Source organism: Salvelinus fontinalis, chromosome 5, assembly GCF_029448725.1.
Source record: "Salvelinus fontinalis isolate EN_2023a chromosome 5, ASM2944872v1, whole genome shotgun sequence".
NCBI lineage: Eukaryota > Metazoa > Chordata > Actinopteri > Salmoniformes > Salmonidae > Salvelinus > Salvelinus fontinalis.
In genome coordinates, this window is record NC_074669.1 from 51,735,134 (window position 1) to 51,758,342 (window position 23,209).

The following is a 23,209-nucleotide window of genomic DNA, read 5'->3' on the forward strand; positions in this document are numbered from 1 at the left end:
CAGCCCCTTTTCCCCAAAATTACTGTGTGACGGAATAAATTCCTTGTAAATGGTACAATTCTCGACCTTTTGTCATCCTTACTCGCACCTACAGTCCATACCACGGGGAGTTGAGTTGTAGCAGGGTGTTGCGTTCCCTCTTCCTAGAGGTGTGCGTAACAATGAGTTGAAGCACAGAGCATGATTCATACTCAGTGAGGGAATGCTGATGGCCTATCTCAGTGAATTATTTAGGTCAGTGGTCCTCACTCCAAGAACACATGATTTGATTCATCAACGGAGACCTTGAGTAGCTGAAATCTAGTGTTTGCGCTAGAATGTATAAAAGCTGCGGGTCGATTCAGAAAACTCCCATTGTTGCTGTACATCACTCACTCACACACAGACACACTGTCAACGGACGCATGTCAACGTCACAATGACAAACACACAGACATGCACACTGACCTGTGAAGCGTCGCAGCAGCTTGGTGCAGGTCTCGGCCACCGTCTCGTCGTCGCAGCGCTCCATGAGCAGCGCCTCCTGGCCACAGATCCAGCCGCTCAGCATGTGGCCGTAGCGCTCGGGCGGGTACAGCACGTCAAATGAGCAGATCTTACGGTACCACAGCTCCTCGGGGTAGACCGGCTGCTCCAGCTGAGCCTCGTCCTCCCACACAAACTGGATGCTGTTGCACTCGGCGCTCCAGAAGGGATCGGAGAACTCCAGGAAAATCTTATCAGTGGTGCTGATGCCGAGCTTCTCGATGGCGAGGACTTTGTCCTCGGGCAGCGAGGGTGAGAAGAGCGCCTCATGGCGGTTCTTGAGGACGCCGAGCGAGGCGGTTACGATCACGTGGTCGGCGGGGAGCGACTCGAGGTCCTCGCACTCTACGCTGATGGGGTACGCGTGACCCGGATTGGGGTTGGGCTCACCATGGCAACGTTGGTCGTCGTTATGGTCGCCGTCGTCGTGCCGATTGTTGTTGTCGCCGTGGGCGATCTCCTCCTGTTGCTGGGCGGAGTAGTTCCAGTGGACGCGGCGGACGGGTTTCCCCAGGCGCATCATGCGGGACGGAATGTCCTGCGCCAAGAGATCCACAATCTTCATGAAGCCTCCCGGGATGACGTGGTGGGCCCCTGGGATCTCCGTCCACTCGCCGAACTCACTCAGCGAGACCTCGTCCATGCTGGGGGACGAGCTCTCACAACTCTCCACCTGAAGGACAACACACATACAAACAAACAAAGTCAGTTTGACTCAGATCAAATTGAGCTCCTTTATCAGCTGATTTCACAACTCTCCACCTCTTTTCAATCAATCAATCAAATCATCAATCAATCAGTCAAATGTATTTAAGCTCTTTTTAATAACCCAGCCTAGAAGCCCAGAGAGCAAATAAGTAGCGGAACAGTGGATGGAAGAAACCTAAAGAGGAACCAGACGATGGCTGTATCGTATAGAAACACAGACAAATAAGTCTGTTCAATTCTGGTCAAATGTAACTACTTTGTTTCAAGTGATCAACACTCATTTGAATCCAATGAGTTATTGGGTATAATTACAAGGAGCAAGGATCACCGATGGAGCTACGCTAAATTAAGCTATTGCTAACATAAACAAGATAATGTAGCTAAAGCTATCATCAGCCAGAGTTTCAGGGAAAGGGGGAAACCTACAGTTGTACAACTGAATGCATTCAACTGAAATGTCTCTTCCGCATTTAAGGTGCGGGGGGCTGCCATAATCGACAGCGCCCGGGGGTTAACTCACGCCATTTGCACACACTGTATATAGACTTTCTTTTTTTTCTCCATCGTGTTATTGACTGTAAGCTTGTTTAATTCTATGTGTAACTCTGTGTTGTGGTTGTGTCGCACTACTTTGCTTTATCTTGGCCAGGTCGCAGTTGTAAATGAGAACTTGTTCTCAACTAGCTTACCTGGTTAAATAAAGGTGAAATAAAAAAATATATTTAAAAAAACTGCCTTGTTCAGGGGCAGAATGACAGATTTGTACTTTGTCAGCTCGGGGATTCGATCCAGCAACCTTTCGGTTACTGCCCCAAAGCTGTAACCACTAGGCCACCTGCCGCCAATATTTACACTTGATTTCCTGACCTGCTGGTTCAGTTGAGTCATAAAGGATGCCATAAACTCTTGTATTGTGTGAGACTTGCGTGAGAGTGCAAGTCTAAACCTAGCAGGAGCATCACATGCGCTACTTCAGTCATTTATCTGCGTATAAAGAACTGGCTTGAACCAGAACTGTGCGCGAGGCCATAGAGGTGCACCAATTCTCTCCAGAGATGAGTGATTCAGAACACAGCACTGTTGACTTAATATGGAAAAATAGAAAGTAATGCCTTCCGCAACGACTTTTAAAACTGGTTTTCTTGGAACACATAGAGCAATCTTACATACCTAGAAGGAAACGTTATTTGATTTGCATAATGTTTGCGTAGTTAATGTATTCCAATCATTAACTAGAGCTCTAGCATCTTTTATAGTCTCTCAGAAGGACCCCCCCCCCCTTACACATTCACACACACCCCCATCTCTACCCACCTTCCACACACACACACAGACACACAAACACACACACCTTGAGGTACTGCTGGAGCATGGACAGCTTGAGTCTCTTGGTGCTCTCCGAGTCGTCGGGGTCCAGCGTGATCTTCTTGCGCACCACGTCCCTCGTGAACACCCCAACGCTGTTCTGGCTTTCAGCACACACAGGCTTCCCATTCTGGAAAAACTCCTGAGTCAGCTCGTATACCTGGGGAGGAGAGGAGAGGGGTGGGGCGGATGGCAAGAGGGGAGAGAAATATGAGTTTGACGGCCATGGTATAAGCAGTAATGAAATGTGCAGAGGGTCTGCATCCCAAATGGCACCATTTCCCCTTTATAGTGCACTACTTTTGACCATGGCAATTAGGGCACTGGTCAAAAGTAGTGCACTATATAGGGAATAGGATGCCATTTGGGACGTAGCCAGGGTTTGACTGGGTACCAGTCTGTTTTCATTCTGGTTCTACACTGGACAACCCAGAGTTTCATTGGTATAGATAGGCAGTACTTTGCTACTACCTTATCCAACAGCCAAGCAATCCAAAATAGCATAGAGTGTCCCTGCTACTGTGGCTATAACAGAGTCTGAACATTCAGAATCTACTGGGGTGCTTCTAAAATGTTAAAGGGGTAATCTGTAAGGTGATCACTTTGTGGTTGTTTGAATGCCAAATTTGCCCTTTAAAGGGTGCAGCCAGGTGAGAATGTATGACATCCTTTAACACCGTGGCATGGCTGCATGGGACGGTGGAACTTAGTACATTATTCAACAACGGATTGTTTCACATGTTTCCACACTTTCTTCTGAGGCCTGTGACTTCTACAATACAGGATATATAGCAACACGCATGACAGAACTCTTTATCCAAAGCACACACCTCTTTTAGAAGGAACTGCCCACTCATTGTACAGGTCACACAGTGAAGGTTGGTAGCACTATTTCCATTGGTATTTACATGGAATTTACTAGGAAACTATGTTGTTTTAATTCAGACTTTCTGGTACTTAGTTACAACAATTTAACACAATTGGTAATGGCCTGGTACCAAATGGGGCCTGTTTTAAAAACAAACAAGTAATTCATCGACTATTACTGCGCACCATTTCACATATCATTTCTCAGTAAATACCTGGGATGACGCCAAATGGCACCCTATTCCCTATTTAGTGCACTGCTTTTGACCCATAGGGCTCTGGTCAAAAGCACTACAGTATAGGCAATATGGTTCCATTTGGGATATAGCCATGTCTGTGCCGTCAGAAACGGTGCAACCGTGAAGGTGTCTTATCTAATGAAGTGAAACGGTGAGCTGAACAAAGAGGGTGGAGGGAACTGGAGCTGAGCCGTTAGTCACGAGACTGGTGATTGCCCGGGGACCATTCCAAGGGAGTGCCGGGTTACAAAAGGTAAACACCACTGGCACTGGGAAATAAGATCTATGGTAGGCAACCAGTAAAGTAGCCGAAAGGAGTCCGCCTATTCATTCAGTAGCCTGGGGGTTTTCTGCCCATGTATAGGCTACCACAGAATATCTTTGGTTGATATAGGACCAAACATATGTGACATGAGTCATGCCATGTCTTGAAGCCAAAGCCATCCACCTATTCCGTAGTCTGTGTGGGCGATGAGATTCTACCAAGGTATGAGAGTGTTGTAACCACATAACTGTGTGCAATAATAATAATAATAATAGTGTTTTTCGAGGTCGCTTTTCAAGGACGCAAAGTCACGGTTGATACAGTATAAATACATATGTGTCATGTAGGGGGGTGAATGTTTAAATATATATATATATACATACACAGTCGTGTCCAAAAGTTTTGAGAATGACACAAATATTAATTTCCACAATGTTTGCTGCTTCAGTGTCTTTAGATATTTTTGTCATATGTTACTATGGAATACTGAAGTATAATTACAAGCATTTCAAACGTGCCAAAGGCTTTTATTGACAATTACATGAAGTTGATGCAAAGAGTCAATATTTGCAGTGTTGACCCTTCTTTTTCAAGACCTCTGCAATCCGCCCATGCATGCTGTCAATTAACTTCTGGGCCACATCCTGACTGATGGCAGACCATTCTTGCATAATCAATACTTGGAGTTTGTCAGAATTTGTGGGGTTTTGTTTTGTCCACCCGCCTCTTGAGGATTGACCACAAGTTCTCAATGGGATTAAGGTGTGTTTGACCAGGTCTCTCTTGGAAAATAGATATTATCTCAATGAGAAATAAACTGTATAAATAAAGGTTAATTTAAATTTAAAAAAGGTCTGGGGAGTTTCCTGGCCATGGACCCAAATTATCTATGTTTTGTTCCCCGAGCCACTTAGTTATCATTTTTGCCTTATGGCAAGGTGCTCCATCATGCTGGAAAAGGCATTGTTCGTCACCAAACTGTTCCTGGATGGTTGGGAGAAGTTGCTCTCGGAGGATGTGTTGGTACCATTCTTTATTCATGGCTGTGTTCTTAGGCAGAATAGTGAGTGAGCCCACTCCCTTAGCAGAGAAGCAACCCCACACATGAATGGTCTCAGAATGCTTTACTGTTGGCATGACACAGGACTGATGGTAGTGCTCACCTTGTCTTTTCCGGACAAGCTTTTTTCCAGATGCCCCAAACAATAGGAAAGGGGATTCATCAGAGAAAATGACTTTACCCTAGTCCTCAGCAGTCCAATCCCTATACCTTTTGCAGAATATCAGTCTGTCCCTGATGTTTTTCCTGGAGAGAAGTGGCTTCTTTGCTGCCCTTCTTGACACCAGGCCATCCTCCAAAAGTCTTCGCCTCACTGTGTGTGAGACGCACTCACACCTGCCTGCTGCCATTCCTGAGCAAGCTCTGTACTGGTGGTGCCCCGACCCCCCAGCTGAATCAACTTTAGGAGACCGTCCTGGCGCTTGCTGGACTTTCTTGGGCACCCTGAAGCCTTCTTCACAACAATTGAACCGCTCTCCTTGAAGTTCTTGATGATCCGATAAATGGTTGATTTAGGTGCAATCTTACTGGCAGCAATATCCTTGCCTGTGAAGCCCTTTTTGTGCAAAGCGATGATGATGGCACGTGTTTCCTTGCAGGTAACCTGTAACGATCTTCGTTGGGAGAAAGAGAGGAGAACCAATGCGCACCGTGGTAAGTGTTCATGATGAATATTTAATGGTTCAAACTGAACACTGAAATACAAAACAATAAAGTGAACGAACGAAAACCGAAACAGTTCCGTGTGGAACACACAGACACAAAAAATAACCACCCACAAAACACAATAGAAAACAGGCTCCCTAAATATGGTTCCCAATCAGAGACAACAACTAACACCTGCCTCTGATTGAGAACCATATCAGGCCAAATGAAAAACCCAACATAGAAAAACAAACATAGATAACTCACGCCCTGACCATACTAAAACAAAGAAATAACAAAAGAACTAAGGTCAGAACGTGACATAACCAAGGAAGAACAATGATTCCAAGCACCACCCTCCTTTTGAAGCTTCCAGTCTGTTATTCGAACTCAATCAACATGACAGAGTGATATCCAGCCTTGTCCTCGTCAACACTCACACCTGTGTTAATGTTAGAGTCACTGACATGATGTCAGCTGGTAATTTTGTGGCAGGGCTGAAATGCAGTGGAAATGTTTTTGGGGGATTCAGTTCATTTGCATGGCAAAGAGGGACTTTGCAATTAATTGCAATTCATCTGATCACTCTTCATAACATTCTAGAGTATATGCAAATTGCCATCATACAAACTGAGGCAGCAGACTTTGTGAAAATTAATATTTGTGTCATTCTCAAAACTTTTGGCCACGACTGTACACACCTGTTCTGAAAGGCCCCAGAGTCTGCAACAAAATTAAGCAATGAGCACCACCAAGCAAACAGCACCATGAAGACCCAGGAGCTCTCCAAACAGGTCAGGGACAAAGTTGTGGAAAAGTAAAGATCAGGGGTGGGTTATAAAAACTATCAGAACATCTTGAACATTTTGAACATCAAGGAGCACCAATAAATCCATTATTAAAAATGGAAAGAATACGGCACCCCAACAAACCTGCCAAGAGAGGGCCACCCACCAAAACTCACGAACCAGGCAAGGAGGGCATTAATCAGAGAGGCAACAAAGAGACCAAAGATAACCCTGAAGGAGCTGCAAAGCTACACAGCGGAGATTGGAGAATCTGTCCATAGGACCACTTTAAGCCGTACACTCCACAGAGCTTGGCTTTACGGAAGAGTGGCAAGAAAAAAGCCATTGCTTATAGAACAAAATAAGCAAACACGTTTGGAGTTCGCCAAAAGGCATGTGGGAGACACCCCAAACATATGGAAGAAGGTACTCTGGTCAGATGAGACTAAAATTGAGCTTTTTGGCCATCTGGCGCAAACTCAACACCTCTCATCACCCCGAGAACACCATCCCACAGTGAAGCATGGTGGTGGCAGCATTGAAGGAACGATGGATATTTCTTTGTATTAGTTCTTGTTTGTTTCACAAGAAAAAATATTTTGCATCTTCAAAGTGGTAGGCATGTTGTGTAAATCAAATGATACAAACCCCCCAAAAAATCTATTTTAATTCCAGGTTGTAAGGCAACAAAATAGGAAAAATGTCAAGGGGGTGAATACTTTCGCAAACCACTGTATGTTAGTGGTATTAAGATTCTAACAACGACAGTGTGTTATATAGACTTATTTAGGAAAAATCAAGGAAGGAGGGGGGCATGACTTAAAAATATATATATAATTATTCATGAGCAGTTCAAATGACTGTTTTAGCTGTCCCAGAGTGAAGCTCACATTCTTTTTCCATGGAATCAGAATGTTTATGTTTACCATTGCTGCACTAAGTTACATTGTAACCACAAAGGTCATGTGATAATATGACATGATATTCAATTACATAACCTTATCATCTCGTCTTACCTCCCTGGTGGAACGTTGTTGCATACAAAGACCAGGCGTGTGTTCATTAGGCAGCAAACGGAAGAAAACACTGAAACAGGGAGGGCCAATCTGAAAACTAAATTTTAAAATTCCTTCGCAAAACTTTAAAAGACATTTCCGTTGCGTGCCCTAATGAACGCGACCCAGGATGCATCACAGCTTTGTTGACAATATAAAATAGCCTCCGGTTGAAATGGGATCCTCAAGAAACACATTTTCAAAGACACATAATTGTAAAGCGATTTCTTGTCCATGAAACATTAGATCTAAACAGAGAGGATTTCTATGTACCTCAAATCCTGATGTTAAACAAGACAAGCAAGTCAGCTTCGGAATGCTAATCCTACTGCTTAGTTAATTATGCTGCTTTCCAGGCAGAGGCACGGTGGCGATTAGTGCTTAGCGCAGATGTAATGATACATGGGAAGGGATAAGCGTTTCGTGCTGCTGTAATGATGCACGGTGGGGGTTAGCCTAATGCATAGCGTACCTCTGCTGTGTTGATGCTGCTGCAACACTGCAAAGTGATTGGCATCTTGGAAATGGATTATACAAGAGTTTACGACATAGAGGTATGCAGACTGACACACATGAAATCAGGATAAAAGCGTTGTTCACACTGTATGTTGCAGCTCACTAATTATTACCAAAGATGGTTTAGTATGAAGATACACTACCGGTCAAAAGTTTTAGAACACCTACTCATTCAAGGGTTTTTCTTTATTTTTACTATTTTCTACATTGTAGAATAATAGTGAAGACATCTAAACTACGAAATAACACATATGGAATCATGTAGTAACCCAAAAAAAAGTGTTAAACAAATCAAATTATATTTTATATTTGAGATTCTTCAAAGTAGCCACCCTTTGCATTGATGACAGCTTTGTACACGCTTGGCATTCTCTCAACCAGCTTCACCAGGAATGCTTTTCCAACATTCTTGAAAGAGTTCCCACATATGCTGAGCAGTTGTTGGCTCCTTTTCCTTCAATCCGCGGTCCAACTCATCCCAAACCATCTCAATTTGGTTCAGGTTGGGGGATTGTGGAGGCCAGGTCATCTGATGCAGCACTCCATCACTCACCTTCTTGGTAAAATAGCCCTTAAAGAGCCTGGAGGTGTGTTGGGTCATTGTCCTGCTGAAAAACAAATGAGTCCCACTAAGCCCAGACCAGATGGGATGTGGTAGCCATGCTGGTTAAGTGTGCCTTGAATCCTAAATAAATCACAGACAGTATCACCAGCAAAGCACCCCCACACCATAACACCTCCTCCTCCATGCTTTATGGTGGGAAATACACATGCGGAGATCATCCTTTTACCCACACCCCGTCTCACAAAGACATGCCGGTTGGCACCAAAAATCTCAAATTTGGACTCCAGACCAAAGGACAAAATTCCACTGGTCTATTGTTCATTGCTAATGTTTCTTGGCCCAAGCAAATCTCTTCTTATTATTGGTATCCTTTAGTAGTGGTTTCTTTGCAACACTTAGATCTTGAAGGCCTGATTCACACAGCCTCCTCTGAACCGTTGATGTTGAGATGTGTCTGTTACTTGAACTCTGTGAAGTATTTATTTGGGCTGCAATTTCTGAGGCTGGTAACTCTAATGAACTTATCCTCTGTAACAGAGGTAACTCTGGGTCTTCCATTCCTGTGGTGGTCCTCGTGAGAGCCAGTTTCATGATAGCGCTTGATGGTTTTTGCGACTGCACTTGAAGAAATCTTCAAAGTTCTTGACATTTTCAGGATTGACTGACCTTCATATCTTAAAGTAATGATGGACTGTCGTCTCTCTTTGCTTATTTGAGCGGTTCTTGCCATAATATAGACTTGGTCTTTTACCAAATAGGGCTATCTTCTGTATACCCCCTTCTTTTGTCACAACACAACTGATTGACTCAAACGCATTAAGAAGGAAAGAAATTACAGAAATGTACTTTTAAGAAGGCACACCTGTTAATTGAAATGCATTCCAGGTGACTACCTCATGAAGCTGATTAAGAGAATACCAAGAGTGTGCAAAGCGGTCATCAAGGCAAAGGGTGGCTATTTGAAGAATCTCAAATATACTACTTGATTCCATATGTGTTATGTCATAGTTTGGATGTCTTCACAATTATTCTACAATGTTGAAAATTGTAAAAATAAAGAAAAATCCTTGAATGAGTAGGTGTTCTAAAACTTTTGACCGGTAGTGTATGTAGAAACCGCTTCTCCAATAGAAATCTTCAATCACGCTTGTAGGCGATGTCATGGAGACTTTGGCTAGCTAAGCTCATGCGCAGAAACACGTTATCGGGTCTAACGGTCGTCTCGCGCCGAACTCTGCATGTGCAGGCCGTCAAATCAAAGGCACCCCTCAGACATTAAGTCGTTGTTGGCGAAAATCAAAATGTGACAGTTTGTCACTTTCACCATGTTGGAGTAATAACATTTTCAGTTACTTATTGGCTCGAATCTAAGTTGTGCCTTCAGATTACAAGACAATTAACAACTACGGAAGAATATTTTACTTTTTTTTTTTTTTACAATTTTCACAATTTCTCAATAACTTCTCAAACCCCAAACCCTGGTCTGCCGAGTGCTTCGCAAGCGTTCTCGGACGTCTCGCAATGTTGCGCCTCTGGGTTTAGAAACTCTGTTATTACTGTGTAGATATTCCTGTTCGTACAGTGGGTTCTTAAAGGAATGGGTGCTGCTGTGGAGAATGCTGTGTTATTAAGGTGGATAGTAGAGAAAGTTCTTCTGTATTCAAGTGCCTTGAAATAGTTCCAGTTCCGTAAGCGTTGTGAACAATCCACCCCAAGCTTGATACACCTCTTTCTGGCCCACCCAATGTGAATCCTATAAAAATTGACTCTGGTATTTGTGTTCTTTATTGGTAACTTTGCTGCTTGCAACACTTATGGAACATAACTATTGTGAGAATTACTCAGGGACATAGAGAAAGGGAAGTGTGTAGAAAGCGTCCCCCTTTCCCTGCACAGTGTCTATTTACTCGGATCTGAAGGGTAGTGGGGGCAAGCCAATGTTGCGTGAATAACAACGCTCTGACGTAGCTGAACAGGGCATGACACGCTTCACTGGACCACTGTAAACAGATTGTGTGTATGTGTGTGTGTGTGTGCGCATGAGTTTCCCGGCACACCTGTACTATACACACCTGTACTATACACAACTGTGCATACGTGCCCCTGTGTATGTACAGTATCTACATTCAGTCATGGGTGCCTCCCTGTGCACACATCAGTGGTAATCTGGACACACACAAACACACACCTCCCACACACCCCTCACCTCATTGTAGAGGTCACTGAACTCCTCGACCAGGTCCTTGGGGATCCTGGTACCACTGTTGGTCTGGTAGTGGGCCACGCCGTTCTTGGTGTACAGGCTGATGCGGCCCACGCTGCGCTCGCCGTCCGTGGTGTGCTCCAGCAGCCCGTTGTCCTCCGCCAGGTGGTACACCGGGTTCCCGTTAGCGCCATGGATCCAGGTGGCTCCGAGCTCCAAAGTCGTTTGTCCTGGAATAGATGGAGGAGGAGAAGATGAAGAAGAAATGTAGTCCTCACTGTAGCTCAGTTGGCGCTTGCAATGCTAGGATAGTGGGTTCGATTCCCGGGACCATACATACAAAATGTACGTTTTGGATAAAAGCATCTGCTAAATGGCATATAAAATACGTAATACACTCAGTCTCTGTCCCAATATGAAGTAATGTTTTGGCCATGCAAGTAGTGAGGATATTGGGACAGGTTTAGGCTCCGGTCAAAAGTAGTGCAATATATAGGGAATAATGTGTCATATCAGATGCACCTTTGGGGTCACACTTACAAACTTTGTTAACCCACCCCAAGAACTTGATTGTTTGTGTCAGTTTATTTGGCAATAAGTGGAATGGAATGGAACTTTAATTCAATTAAATAAGCAGAGAAATGAGAACAGGAAGTTGTTTTAATTGAATGGGTGTGAAAAGAACTACAGTTAGAGGGTGTCAACTCAATGAATGTGACTGCAGCCTACTGGACATTTTGAGGAGGCCACAACCGCCTACTCGAGAGATACTTGTTATTGAAAGGGCTTCATAGAGAATGAGGAATAGGGATAAATATGTTTTTTTTATCTTGAATTGAAGCCATGCGTGGCAACGGGAGTAATCGAACTTGTTCAGCTCAAAGGGGATTCCGCAGGACTAACCGCACATCCATCCGAGAGACAAATTCCCCAATCGCATTTCACATTTTGAATTGAGAAAGCTTAAATTGGGCTTCGCAAAGCACACATTCTGATCCAGTGTTATTTCGGGAAGGCTTTTAGCATTAGCACTGATAGCGTAGCCCCATGGAGAATAGACGGGGGCACCTTTTGACAGCTAGATGTGAGTGCGGGGGGAAACAACCTGATGATTACACACTCACACAGACATGTCGAATGTCTCAGTGAGTGAGGTTCGGAGCTTTCAGCTTACCGAAAATGTGAACTATTTAAGAAACAAACACCCACAGAGTCATAACCCATGAAATTCCAGGGTCTGGTTTAGCGTCATTTCCTCCATGTATTGTTTCTTACTCGCGCTTCGTGTGTTTGTACTGCATGAAGTTCATAGCATCATTTCTTACCGTGCTGAATGCTTTGAACTCTCCCTCCGACGCGGTCTGACGCCTCTAGGACTGTGACATCCGTGAAGCCGCTTTCCAGGAGGCTCTTGGTAGCTGCGAGACCGGCCAAGCCCGCGCCGATCACTACTATTCGAGGCTGTCGACGAGTGCGTAGGTCTCTACTAAGGGGGTCATCAGTGCTGTCTGAAGATATTTCACAACTTTGCATGCCGTCCAAGCTCCTCTTCTAGGGGGTCTGAGGGGGAAACAGAAACAGAGAAACAAGCCATTAGTTAAAAACGGCGCGGTCCAGCGGTCTAAAGCGCTGACTTTGGAACCCATACTGCCGCCAGCACGGGTTCAAATCCGACTCATTGCTCATTGCTGTCTAATAAACATGAATGGAACTACACACAAAAAACAAAGCAAGTCAATTTCCCTCAGGCAAGATGAGGACAGAAAGTATCTTTACACACAGGGGGAGATTGCATCAGCATCAGCATCAGGTACTCCATTGAGTACTCAGTTCAAAGTAAAGTCCTCTGTACACAGTACTGTACACAGTACTGTACACAAACCCTCTTTCAGATCAAATACCCGTTATGACATCAAATCTATTCTGGAAATAGAATTTCATCGCGCTTTCCTAAGTATGCATACTTTGAGTGTGAAAGGGGAACGGGTTCATCGTGTTATTAAAACAGTCACTATTTCAAAAAGGTCTTGCTATTTTGTGGTCTAGATGTCTAAGCCACTGTCTCTGGATAACATACTTATCCTTGTTAAAACACCTTACCGTTGCATGGCTAAGAAGTAGCTGTGCTGTGTAGTGGGGGCTTATTATATTTACGCAATAATGCCCGAGGAGGTGTGGTACACGGCCAATATACCACGGCTAAGGGCTGTTCTTATGCACAACTGTCACGCCCTGACCACAGAGAGCCCTTGTTTCTCTATGGTGTAGTAGGTCAGGGCGTGACTTGGGGGTATTTCTAGTTTATAATTTCTATGTTGTGTTCTAGTTTATATTTTCTATGTTGGTGTTGTGTATGATTCCCAATTAGAGGCAGCTGGTAATCGTTGTCTCTAATTGGGGATCATATTTAAGTAGCTATTTTCCCCACCTGTGTTTGTGGGATATTGTTTTGTGTTTGTGCATGTGCACCACGTAGTCACGTTTAGTTGTTCGTTTATTGGTATATTTTTGTTTTGCTGAAGTTTCACTTGGAAATAAATATGTGGAACTCAACATCCGCTGCGCCTGCGTTCTTACAACAACCGTGACAGAATATCCCACCAAACAAGAACGAAGCAGCGTGCAACGATGGGAAAAATAAGTTGGACCTGGGAAGAAATCATGGAAGGACAGGAGACCCTTCCCAGTCCGGTACGTCCTGTGCCTGCTCCCTGCACCCTCCCTGAAGTGCGTGTCACCAGTCCGGTGCCATCTGTGCCGGCTCCACGCACCAGGCCTCCAATGCGCCCTCCCCAGTCCGGTACGACCTGTGCCTGCTCCCCGCACTCGCCCTGAAGAGCGTGTCACCAGTCCGGTGCCACCTGTGCCGGCTCCACGCATCAGGCCTCCAGTGCGCCTCCCCAGTCCGGTACGTCCTGTGCCGCCTCCTCGCACTCGCCCTGAAGTGCGTGTCACCAGTCCGGTGCCACCTGTGCCGGATCCACGCACCAGGCCTCCAGTGCGCCTCTCCAGTCCGATACGTCCTGTGCCGCCTCCTCGCACTCGCCCTGAAGTGCGTGTCACCAGTCCGGTGCCACCTATGCTGGCTCCACGCATCAGGCCTCCAGTGCGCATCCACAGTCCGGAACCTCCGGCGACGGTCCACAGTCCGGAACCTCCGGCGACGGTCCACAGTCCGGAACCTCCGGCGACGGTCCACAGTCCGGAACCTCCGGCGACGGTCCACAGTCCGGAACCTCCGGCGACGGTCCACAGTCCGGAACCTCCGGCGACGGTCCACAGTCCGGAACCTCCGGCGACGGTCCACAGTCCGGAACCTCCTGCGACGGTCCACAGTCCGGAACCTCCTGCGACTGTCCACAGTCCGGAACCTCCTGCGACTGTCCACAGTCCGGAACCTCCTGCGACTGTCCACAGTCCGGAACCTCCTGCGACTGTCCACAGTCCGGAACCTCCTGCGACTGTCCACAGTCCGGAACCTCCTGCGACTGTCCACAGTCCGGAACCTCCTGCGACGTTCCACAGTGCGGAACCTCCAGCAACGGTCCGGAACCTCCAGCGACGGTCCACGGTCCGGAACCTCCAGCGAGGGTCAATGGTCCTGAGAGTCCAGGCACGGTGTCCAGTCCTGCTCCAGGGCAGGAGCCTTCCTCTGCGCCGGGGCCCGGTCCAGGCACGGTGTCCAGTCCCGCTCCAAGGCCGGAGCCTTCCTCTGCGCCGGTGCCCAGTCCAAGCACGGCGTTCAGTCCCGCTCCAAGGCCGGAGCCTTCCTCTGCGCAAGTACCCAGTTCAGGCACGGCGGCCAGTCCTGCTCCATGGCCGGAGCCTTCTACTGCGCCGGTGCCCAGCCCAGGCACGGCATCCAACTCAGCTCCATGGCCGAAGTCCTCCTTTGCGCCGGTGCCCAGTCCAGGCACGGCGTCCAACCCAGCTCCATGGCCGGAGTCCTCCCTTGTGACGATGCCCAGTCCAGGCACCGCGTTCAGCCCGGCGCGATGGCAGGACCCGGGGTCTGGGCGGGGGCTACGACCTACACCGGAGCCGACACCAACACTACTCACCCCCCCCTACCCTCCCCATTTGGTTTCAGGTTTTGCGGCCAGAGTCCGCACCTTTTGGGGGGGTACTGTCACGCCCTGACCATAGAGAGCCCTTGTTTCTCTATGGTGTAGTAGGTCAGGGCGTGACTAGGGGATATTCTAGTGTATAATTTCTATGTTGTGGTCTAGTTTATATTTTCTATGTTGGTGTTGTGTATGATTCCCAATTAGAGGCAGCTGGTAATCGTTGTCTCTAATTGGGGATCATATTTAAGTAGCTATTTTTCCCACCTGTGTTTGTGGGATATTGTTTTGTGTTTGTGCATGTGCACCACGTAGTCACGTTTCGTTGTTCGTTTATTGGTATATTTTTGTTTTGCTGAAGTTTCACTTGGAAATAAATATGTGGAACTCAACATCCGCTGCGCCTTGGTCCCGTTCTTACGACAACCGTGACAACAATGTAACGCAGAGTGCCTGGACAGAGCCCTTAGCCGTGGTATAATGGCCATACCACAAGCCTCCGAGGTGCCTTATTGCCTTTATAAACTGGTTACGTAATTAGAGCAGTAAAAATCTATGTTTTGTCATACCTATTTTATTTACCTTTATTTAACTAGGCAAGTCAGTTAAGAACAAATTCTTATTTACAATGACGGCTGTCAGCCAATCAGCATCCAGGGCTCGGCCACTCAGTTTATAATAACATGTAGACAACTGTGTCTGAGGAAACAAATGCAAAAGGGAGCGTATTTGAAGCGCATCTCCCTGATCCCATTATACTAATCTAATGTAGTCTCAAAACAAAACACCAAGCAACACCAAATGAACGAGACTCATGCGGGCCCTTAATTGGCTGTTGTGGGGCGACGGCATCGTCAATTGTTGAGGTGAAATACGCTTTATTTTATTATTTTCTCACGGACTTCCTTCCACCACTCTCACTGAAGTAGCGTGTGTGTACGCAAGTGAGCTGAAGTGCTGTACCACGGGGGCCTTGCCAAATGGAGAATAGGCACATTTGACAGAAAGCAGGCAGTGGAAGAAAGGACACAGAAGAGAGAGAAAGAAAGAGGGGGAGATGGTAAGAAAAAAATAGGAAAAGCAAGAGAGACAAAAGAGAAAAAGTACGTCTGTGTGTGAAAGATGAAGAGGGGATGGAAGGATCAAGGAGGAAAATGCATTAGGAAGCAGACTAAACAGAGCAGTAACGTGTTCCATTATCCTCATTTTTCAATTTATTTCATCCCTGAGCGCACCCCCCCCCACCCCTCCTCTTCCTCTGAGAGGTGAGACCATATGCTACCTCCAGTTCCTACATGTGACGCACTCCACTCCCCTCTCCCCCACAAAACCTCCCCGCTCTGTCACCACGGCAACGCTGCTGCACATGGCAATGCTGCGGTACCATACTGAGAAACCGTCTCGCACACACAAGAAAAAGGCGGTTTCTCCCGAACCAGGGTCACGCGGTCAAACCGGTTGAGTGAATCCATTACCGTCTATTTAGAACTGCAGCTGCGTCTGGGGTATGCTGCTCATCTGAGCTTCCCAAAGGTTTGCTGTTTACTGTTTCAGATGACACCAAATTGGTACACAAAGTGCAAGAGGACGGAGCCAAAACAAACCAATTTGAGTACACTTACTACCACCCAGACCAAAATGTGGATTATAAACTGGGTGGTTTCAGCCCTGAATGCTGATTGGCTGAAAGACGTAGCATGTCAGACCGTATACAACGGGTATGACAACAAACAAAAAAATGTACTGCTCTAATTACGTTGGTAACCCGTTTATAATAGCAATAAGGCACGTCGGGTGTTTGTGGTATATTGCCAATATACCACGGCTAATGGCTTTATCCAGGCACTCCGCGTTGCCATGGTATAATGGCCATATACCACACCCCCTCGGTCCTTATTGCTTAATTATATCACTTAATTATATCACATGCTGTTTAGAGACTATGGGAACTAACTCTCTTCACACTATGTACCGTGGGAAAGATGTCTCTTCGAAACTGGTTTCAAACTAGTTGTGTTTCATAAGGCTCGAATACAGTACACAGTGGCTGTGTTTACACAGGCAGCCCAGTTCTGATCTTTTTTTCACTAATTGGTCTTTGACTAATCAGATCAGCTCTGAAAAAGATCTGCTGAAAAAGATCTGATGGGATTGGTGAAAAGACCAATTAGTGGAAAAAAGATCAGAATCGGGCTGCCTGTGTAAACGCAGCCTAAATAGCTCAGGAAAGTTAGACACCAGCATTTCAGGCACCAACTGAAAATGCTGTACAGACTATGGGAACTAATATAGTTCACAGTATATTGCAGAAAGGTTACATTTCAAGCACAAACAGCAGTGATTGCAACACTTGAAGTTCAGAACCTTCTTCCCAGCTGTGTTCACCTTTGACCTCACAGCTGTCTGCATCACAAGACTAAGAGTGTTGAGTAGTGGGAAATTATAATAGTAGCGGGCTGAGAAGGAAGCAAAACATGTCTGGACAAGTCCTAGCTGGCTAGACCGTTCAATGAGTCTGAACAGGGTTCCATTTGGGATGGTTCCTCTTTCTGCATCCGTTTCATAGCCCTCAATGGTCAAAAGTAGTACAATTCTCTCTCTGCATCTATTTCTTCACGTTCATTTGTCGGTGATGCCTTGACTGGAATATTCACACGATCCTGAAAAGTGCTAATCATACCTCAATAAACTATCAACAGAGTTGTGGTATTCGTCACAGATGCCGAACGTCTAATATTAAAAAAACATAATCCTGTGAAATGACTTATTATTTCAGAATGGATTCCCATTTGAAATAGCAATGACGGTTTGTACGTATACCATGTTTATTGCCTGATTTTATCCAGCGAACAGGACCAGCGTTGTGGACAGAATACCGAGGCCAGGGACCTAGTCATACACAGTGGTACACTAACAAGGCCACTACACAGTCTCCAAATTAATAAGATTCTAGGAACAGAAGAATAGCCTTGTGGCCTTGAGGCATAGAACTGAGCAGCAAGGGGAGAAAACCCTAATCAGCAAGAATAGAGTGGCTACACACACATACTGTAACATCCCTCTGTTTGAGCAGGCAAAACTAGCTAGCTAAGTAAGTGAATCTCTCTCTCCCACTCTCTCCTTACCTCCCTTTACCCTCCCTCCCCCCTACCCTCCCTTCCCATTTTGGAATAAATGAATTGTCTTTCTCTCTCTTTGAGTAAACTACTCAACCACATTGTATGCACTGCAGTGCTAGCTAGATGTAGCTTATGCTTTCAGTAGTAGATTCATTATTTGATCGTTTGATTGGGTGGACATGTCAGTTCATGCTGCAAGAGCTCTGATAGGTTGGACGACGTCCTCCGGAAGTTGTCATACATACTGTTTAAGTCTATTGGAGAGGGTGAAAACCATGAGGGTCCTAGGTTTTGTATTGAAGGTAATGTACCCAGAGGAGGACAGAAGCTAGCTGTCCTCCGGCTAAACCATGGTGCTACCCTACAGAGTGCTGTTGAGCCTACTGTAGACCTTCATTGCAAAACAGTGTTTTAATAAATTACTTGGTAACATGTGTATATGTTTAGTTTAATTTTATCTAAAAGGGATAACGTTTTAAATGTTTCACTATTTTTATTTTATGAATTCACTGAGGAGGATGGTCCTCCCTTCCTCCTCTGAGGAGCCTCTACTGGTGCATGCACACAATCAATCACTCTCACACACACACACACACACACACACACACACACACACACACACACACAGCAATAATACTCCCGATAATGACGATCCTAATTATGACAACATTCATCCATTTTTGGGGGCTAATAGGCATCCCCGGGTCACCTCATAACTGAAACGATGGTGGAGTTAAGAGTCGGCTGACTAAGTGCCTGCGGGCTGAGGAACAATTCAAATGTATTTTTACTGCTCATGATTTGGTATTTTTCAAACCTTCCTTCTGTCACATATTAACCTATTAATTGTGTGTTATATTAATAATAATTTATGGGTTTTATACAGAGCTTTAGAGGTGAACACTGATGTTAACACACACCAACACACACACTTATGCTTTTCTCATTTGTGGTGCAGCTTGTTTCATGGACCAAAAGAAAAAAACGAAAGTTGTTTTAATGTAATTGAATTGAGAGGTAATGGGGGATGAATTGGACCTCTTGCTAAGTTCAGGCAGACACATGTAAGATAAGCCACGAGCACACTGAGCATCTGTGAGGATACACAGCGGGGTGTGATGTCAGCAAATCCTTTTTGTAGGTCACCGAGACATTTCCTGTTGAAGGACCCACAGTGGAGCTCGCTCAAGGAGCCCATGGGGCCCACAGCAGAGCAGCACCACAGTTACAGGCCGATAAAGTAAAGGCATCCCAGCCGAAACAGTTCGGAAGAGTTTGTATCTTTTTTGTTATTAGTGTTCCAAGGCAGTCCTCAATCTGTGTTAGGGATGCTTCTCATCAAGTGAGAGGAAATCCAGGGAAAAAGATAAAGCAAACACGTTTCCCTTTGTTCCTTCCCCATCCCCACAACACAAGGTGACACATCTAAACTGGAAAAATACCCCTTCTCATCCGTAAGACCACAGTCACTCTATGGAGGCATCTAGCCTACCGGTTAAGAGTGTTGGGCCAGCATCCCGCACCTCTCTGAGTCAGAGGTTGGGTTAAATATGGAAGACACATTTCGGTTGAACGCATTCAGTGTGCAACTGGCTAGGTATCCCCTTTCCCAGAGGCTAGAAGGGCCTGTAACTATGTAATACATGTGGCACGGAGGGTTCCAAATAGTGCACTACTTAGGGCCCTGGTCAAAAGTAGTGCAGTGTATTGGAAATTGGGTGCCATTTGGGACAAAGTGTTAGTGGGCCCTGGATTCCTTCAGGGATTCTGAAGGAAGATGGGCTTCCTTTCTGACTGTAATAACAGAAAAGTCTGCTCGTGATACATGCTTCTCCAAAGCTTTAATCCTGCATCCACATTTACTTGTGAAGCAATGTGGGATTTGTATGCAAGCACTACTATAAATCACTGGGGAAAATGACATAATACGCACATTCAGCCTTACTTTCTGAATCACAGGAGTAAAAAGGTATTAAATGTCCCAGGATGGTGTATTTAGTGTATTGCATATACAGTAAAGCTGCCTAGTACTATTACAGTAATACTATGGTTTTACTACAAAACAGCAATAAGATTTGCAGAGAAAGGATCACAGAATTGGGCTGCTGTTTCCCAGGTCACATACACTCTCTGTCACACACACGTGTGCATGTACACACACACAGACCTCTCTCTCCCTCCCTGGACCAAGACATAGAGCCGCTGTGATTCCATTATCCCTGGCTGGTTAACGCACTCGCCACATGTCACCACTCCTCTCTCCCCAGTCATGCCGCAGCATGCAGATTAACGGGGGCTGGACCCGGGGTGGGGAACTCTACAGCGTGTGACCTAGAAACGAGCAACCTAGCCTACATTTGACTGACATTTCTCGAGGTTGCTCTTTCCAGGGGCAGGCCAGGGCATAAAAAAGGACTGTAAGGTTAAAAAGAAGTCTGCCTGTTATTTGTTGAGTTGTAAGGCCACCCCCTCTCTTTTCCTTCCAAATACCGGCCTTCCTAAAACACACACACACCCTTCCTCCATCCAACTCCTCACCGTCTGCACTTCCGTCCACTCCACAGCTGCTTTCATGCCATATCCGACAACCCTGGAACATCTCTGGTCTGGATCAAACCCCTAGTGCGCACTGCAGTGCTTGCTAGTGTGGCAACATGACGTCTTGCTTCCTCAAGACCGCAAACATCAAAAAGGACAGGAGCGCTCTAGCCTTGGGGGCCCGGGCCCTGTGCCAGACAGGCCCCAGAAATTCCACACCTCTCTCCAAGCTCCGGTGTTCCAGAGCTGGGATGCTAGGGCTAGGGGAGGGCCTCTGGCTGGCAGTGCTAGAACTGATGCTTGGGTGTCATCCATCCTGGAGCCGTATAAACAGGAGTCCGGGGCCCCTAGGACTAGAGTGGTAATGCCAAAGGTAAGCCGCAGTTAAAATGGTACTGCCAGCAAGGGGAACAGGTTGGAATGCAGTGAGGTGGTGCACAATGAACAGTAGTGTCTTTTGAAAAGGTTGAAAACAAAGAGCGATGATTCTGAATGGGGAAGATATGTGGATACCCTCTGACAGCATTGAGTCCAGATAGATCATATTCTTTACTTTACGTAACGATAAACCTTGACTTATTTTGTAGAAAAAGGGTATTACACCTTCAGGCAATGTGCATATGCTTGTAATTATTCATGCATAAACTAGTGGAATTTCGCAAGAACAGCTGTAATGATTTTTTTCCATCTATTTTCTGATTCATTGGGTTACAGATAAGGGACTGGGATTGAATCAATTACAATAACATCGTAAAACAAGTTAATTGAATAAAATGATATTCCATCCCATTCATATTCTATTCATATAATATGAAACTAAGAGAGGGATGAATGAATACAGGCAAAATAAAGACGGGAAAGAGGGAGAAAATGTCATTGAGGTTCTCAAGTTTATTTTGCTGACCACAGAGAAAGTAGCGTTGCGTTCCAGACAGGCTACGCACGGCTGTGTGTATCTCATCCTCTGCCACGTAATAGTCAAAGTAGCAACACAGACCACCAGACCACAGTTTGAAACAAAGAACGACTAGTTCTTCTTCTGTGAGATATCCTGATTCACTGAAACCATTCAATGGGGAGAAATATCTAGTCAAAACGGAATAGAAAATACAACAGAATACACATTTTACACAGAATTAAACTTAGGCTATTACAATAAGGTTTTGAACATCCAACAGCATAATTTTACAAAGCGAGGTAAACAATCGAATTAAGATCATTTGCTTTATATTTTATTGCTTACCTATTTTTTGTAGCCTAATACGGCACATAATTCAACACTAGGCATAAATACACTTGCCTACAACAAGTACACACCGTACCCTACTGTGACAGCTGCAGCTCAGCTGTTTACTTCTTTGCTATCCACAATGTTGATGAATATTATAACCAAGACTGGACTGCGACGAATGGCGTTTTACATGTTTTACCTTCTAGGAAACAAGCTTGATTTCAGGAGGCGCTCATTACCTGACTCCGTTAGTCTTCAGTTTTAAACGTGAGAATTCTCCTCTTCTCCTTTGTGTTTTCCTCGTACCCGGCTCCGCTTTGTATTTATATGTGCCTTGAAACCAGAAGCAGCCAGTTCCCTGTTGCCGCTGCCTCCCCGCTTAAAGGAGCAGTACAATCAAAAACGTGATTTACCCAATATTTCCACGATATGAGATCGAAATAACTTTCTGAAATTGGGGAAATTATGAAAATGCACTTTTAGTTTAAGAGCTTTTGGAGAGAAAAAAAACGCCTAGAATTTCAGTCTGTTCATGTGGGATGGAGTTTTGGTTCTTGCTATTCGGGGATCCTTGGGACTTCCCTTCCCCAATGGTTAAGATTAGGGTTGGGTAAGGTTTATGGTTAAGGTATGGGTTAAGGTTAAGGTTAGGGTATGGATGTTCCAAGGATTCAGAATAGCACTGATCATGTTTTTTTTTTGCCTAGACCATGACATCACAATCTGATTATTCTGACCAATCGCCAGTCATCTGTTATTTGCATAATATGTATCTTCTTACTTTGAAGTGGTATGCGGGTATGCTCTAGTCTAGACAGTCTAGACAATCCTGTCCACCAATCAGGGCTGTGTATGTTAATATATTTGCAACTGTATTTTACATTTTTGTTTGTTTAACATTTATTTAACTAGGCGAGTCAGTTAAGAACAAATTCTTATTTACAATGACGGCCTAGGAACAGTGGGTTATCTGCCTTGTTCAGGGGCAGAACGACAGACTTTTACCTTGTCAGCTCGGGGATTCAATCTAGCAACCTTTCGGGTTACTGGCCCACCCCAAAACAACTACACGATCAGACTGAGCATTTCAACAGCAATTGAAATATATTTGGAGTTATTTTTCATTCAAATAAACACACAGTGATTTATTAGACATACAGTGATGATTTAAAAAATCGAATAAAAAAAGACTGCATTGGGGCTTAATTAATATGAGCAACCCTGACTTGTCCATAGAAGGCCAGCCCAACCAGCACATCCTGAGGTGAGTGCCCATAATGGCTAACCGAGAAAGGATTATTTGTAGACAGCACAAACTGTAAATGTATATTGGCCAACAGCGGAGCTATTCATGTGTCAGACTCTAGGAAAAAGTGTTCGAGAGAAAATGAGAAAGAAGACAGGAGAAATTATAGTTTTATAGAAGGACGACAGTATATTAACCGTGCAGGTGATG

General features: G+C 45.2%; 1 protein-coding gene across 1 annotated transcript in view; it reads right to left on the reverse strand.

The window, feature by feature from the left end:
- Positions 1-22,116, reverse strand: part of smox (spermine oxidase) — a 29,229-nt gene extending 7,113 nt beyond the window's left edge. Inside the window, exons 1-5 of the mRNA XM_055923822.1 lie at positions 21,993-22,116; positions 12,127-12,361; positions 10,805-11,031; positions 2,585-2,758; positions 448-1,198 (exon numbers count right to left, since the gene is read on the reverse strand). Of these exons, the coding sequence (XP_055779797.1) occupies positions 448-1,198; positions 2,585-2,758; positions 10,805-11,031; positions 12,127-12,334 (1,360 nt within the window). The 5' untranslated portion in view covers positions 12,335-12,361; positions 21,993-22,116. The remainder of the gene's footprint in view (positions 1-447; positions 1,199-2,584; positions 2,759-10,804; positions 11,032-12,126; positions 12,362-21,992) is intronic.
- Positions 22,117-23,209: the final 1,093 nt, after the last annotated feature.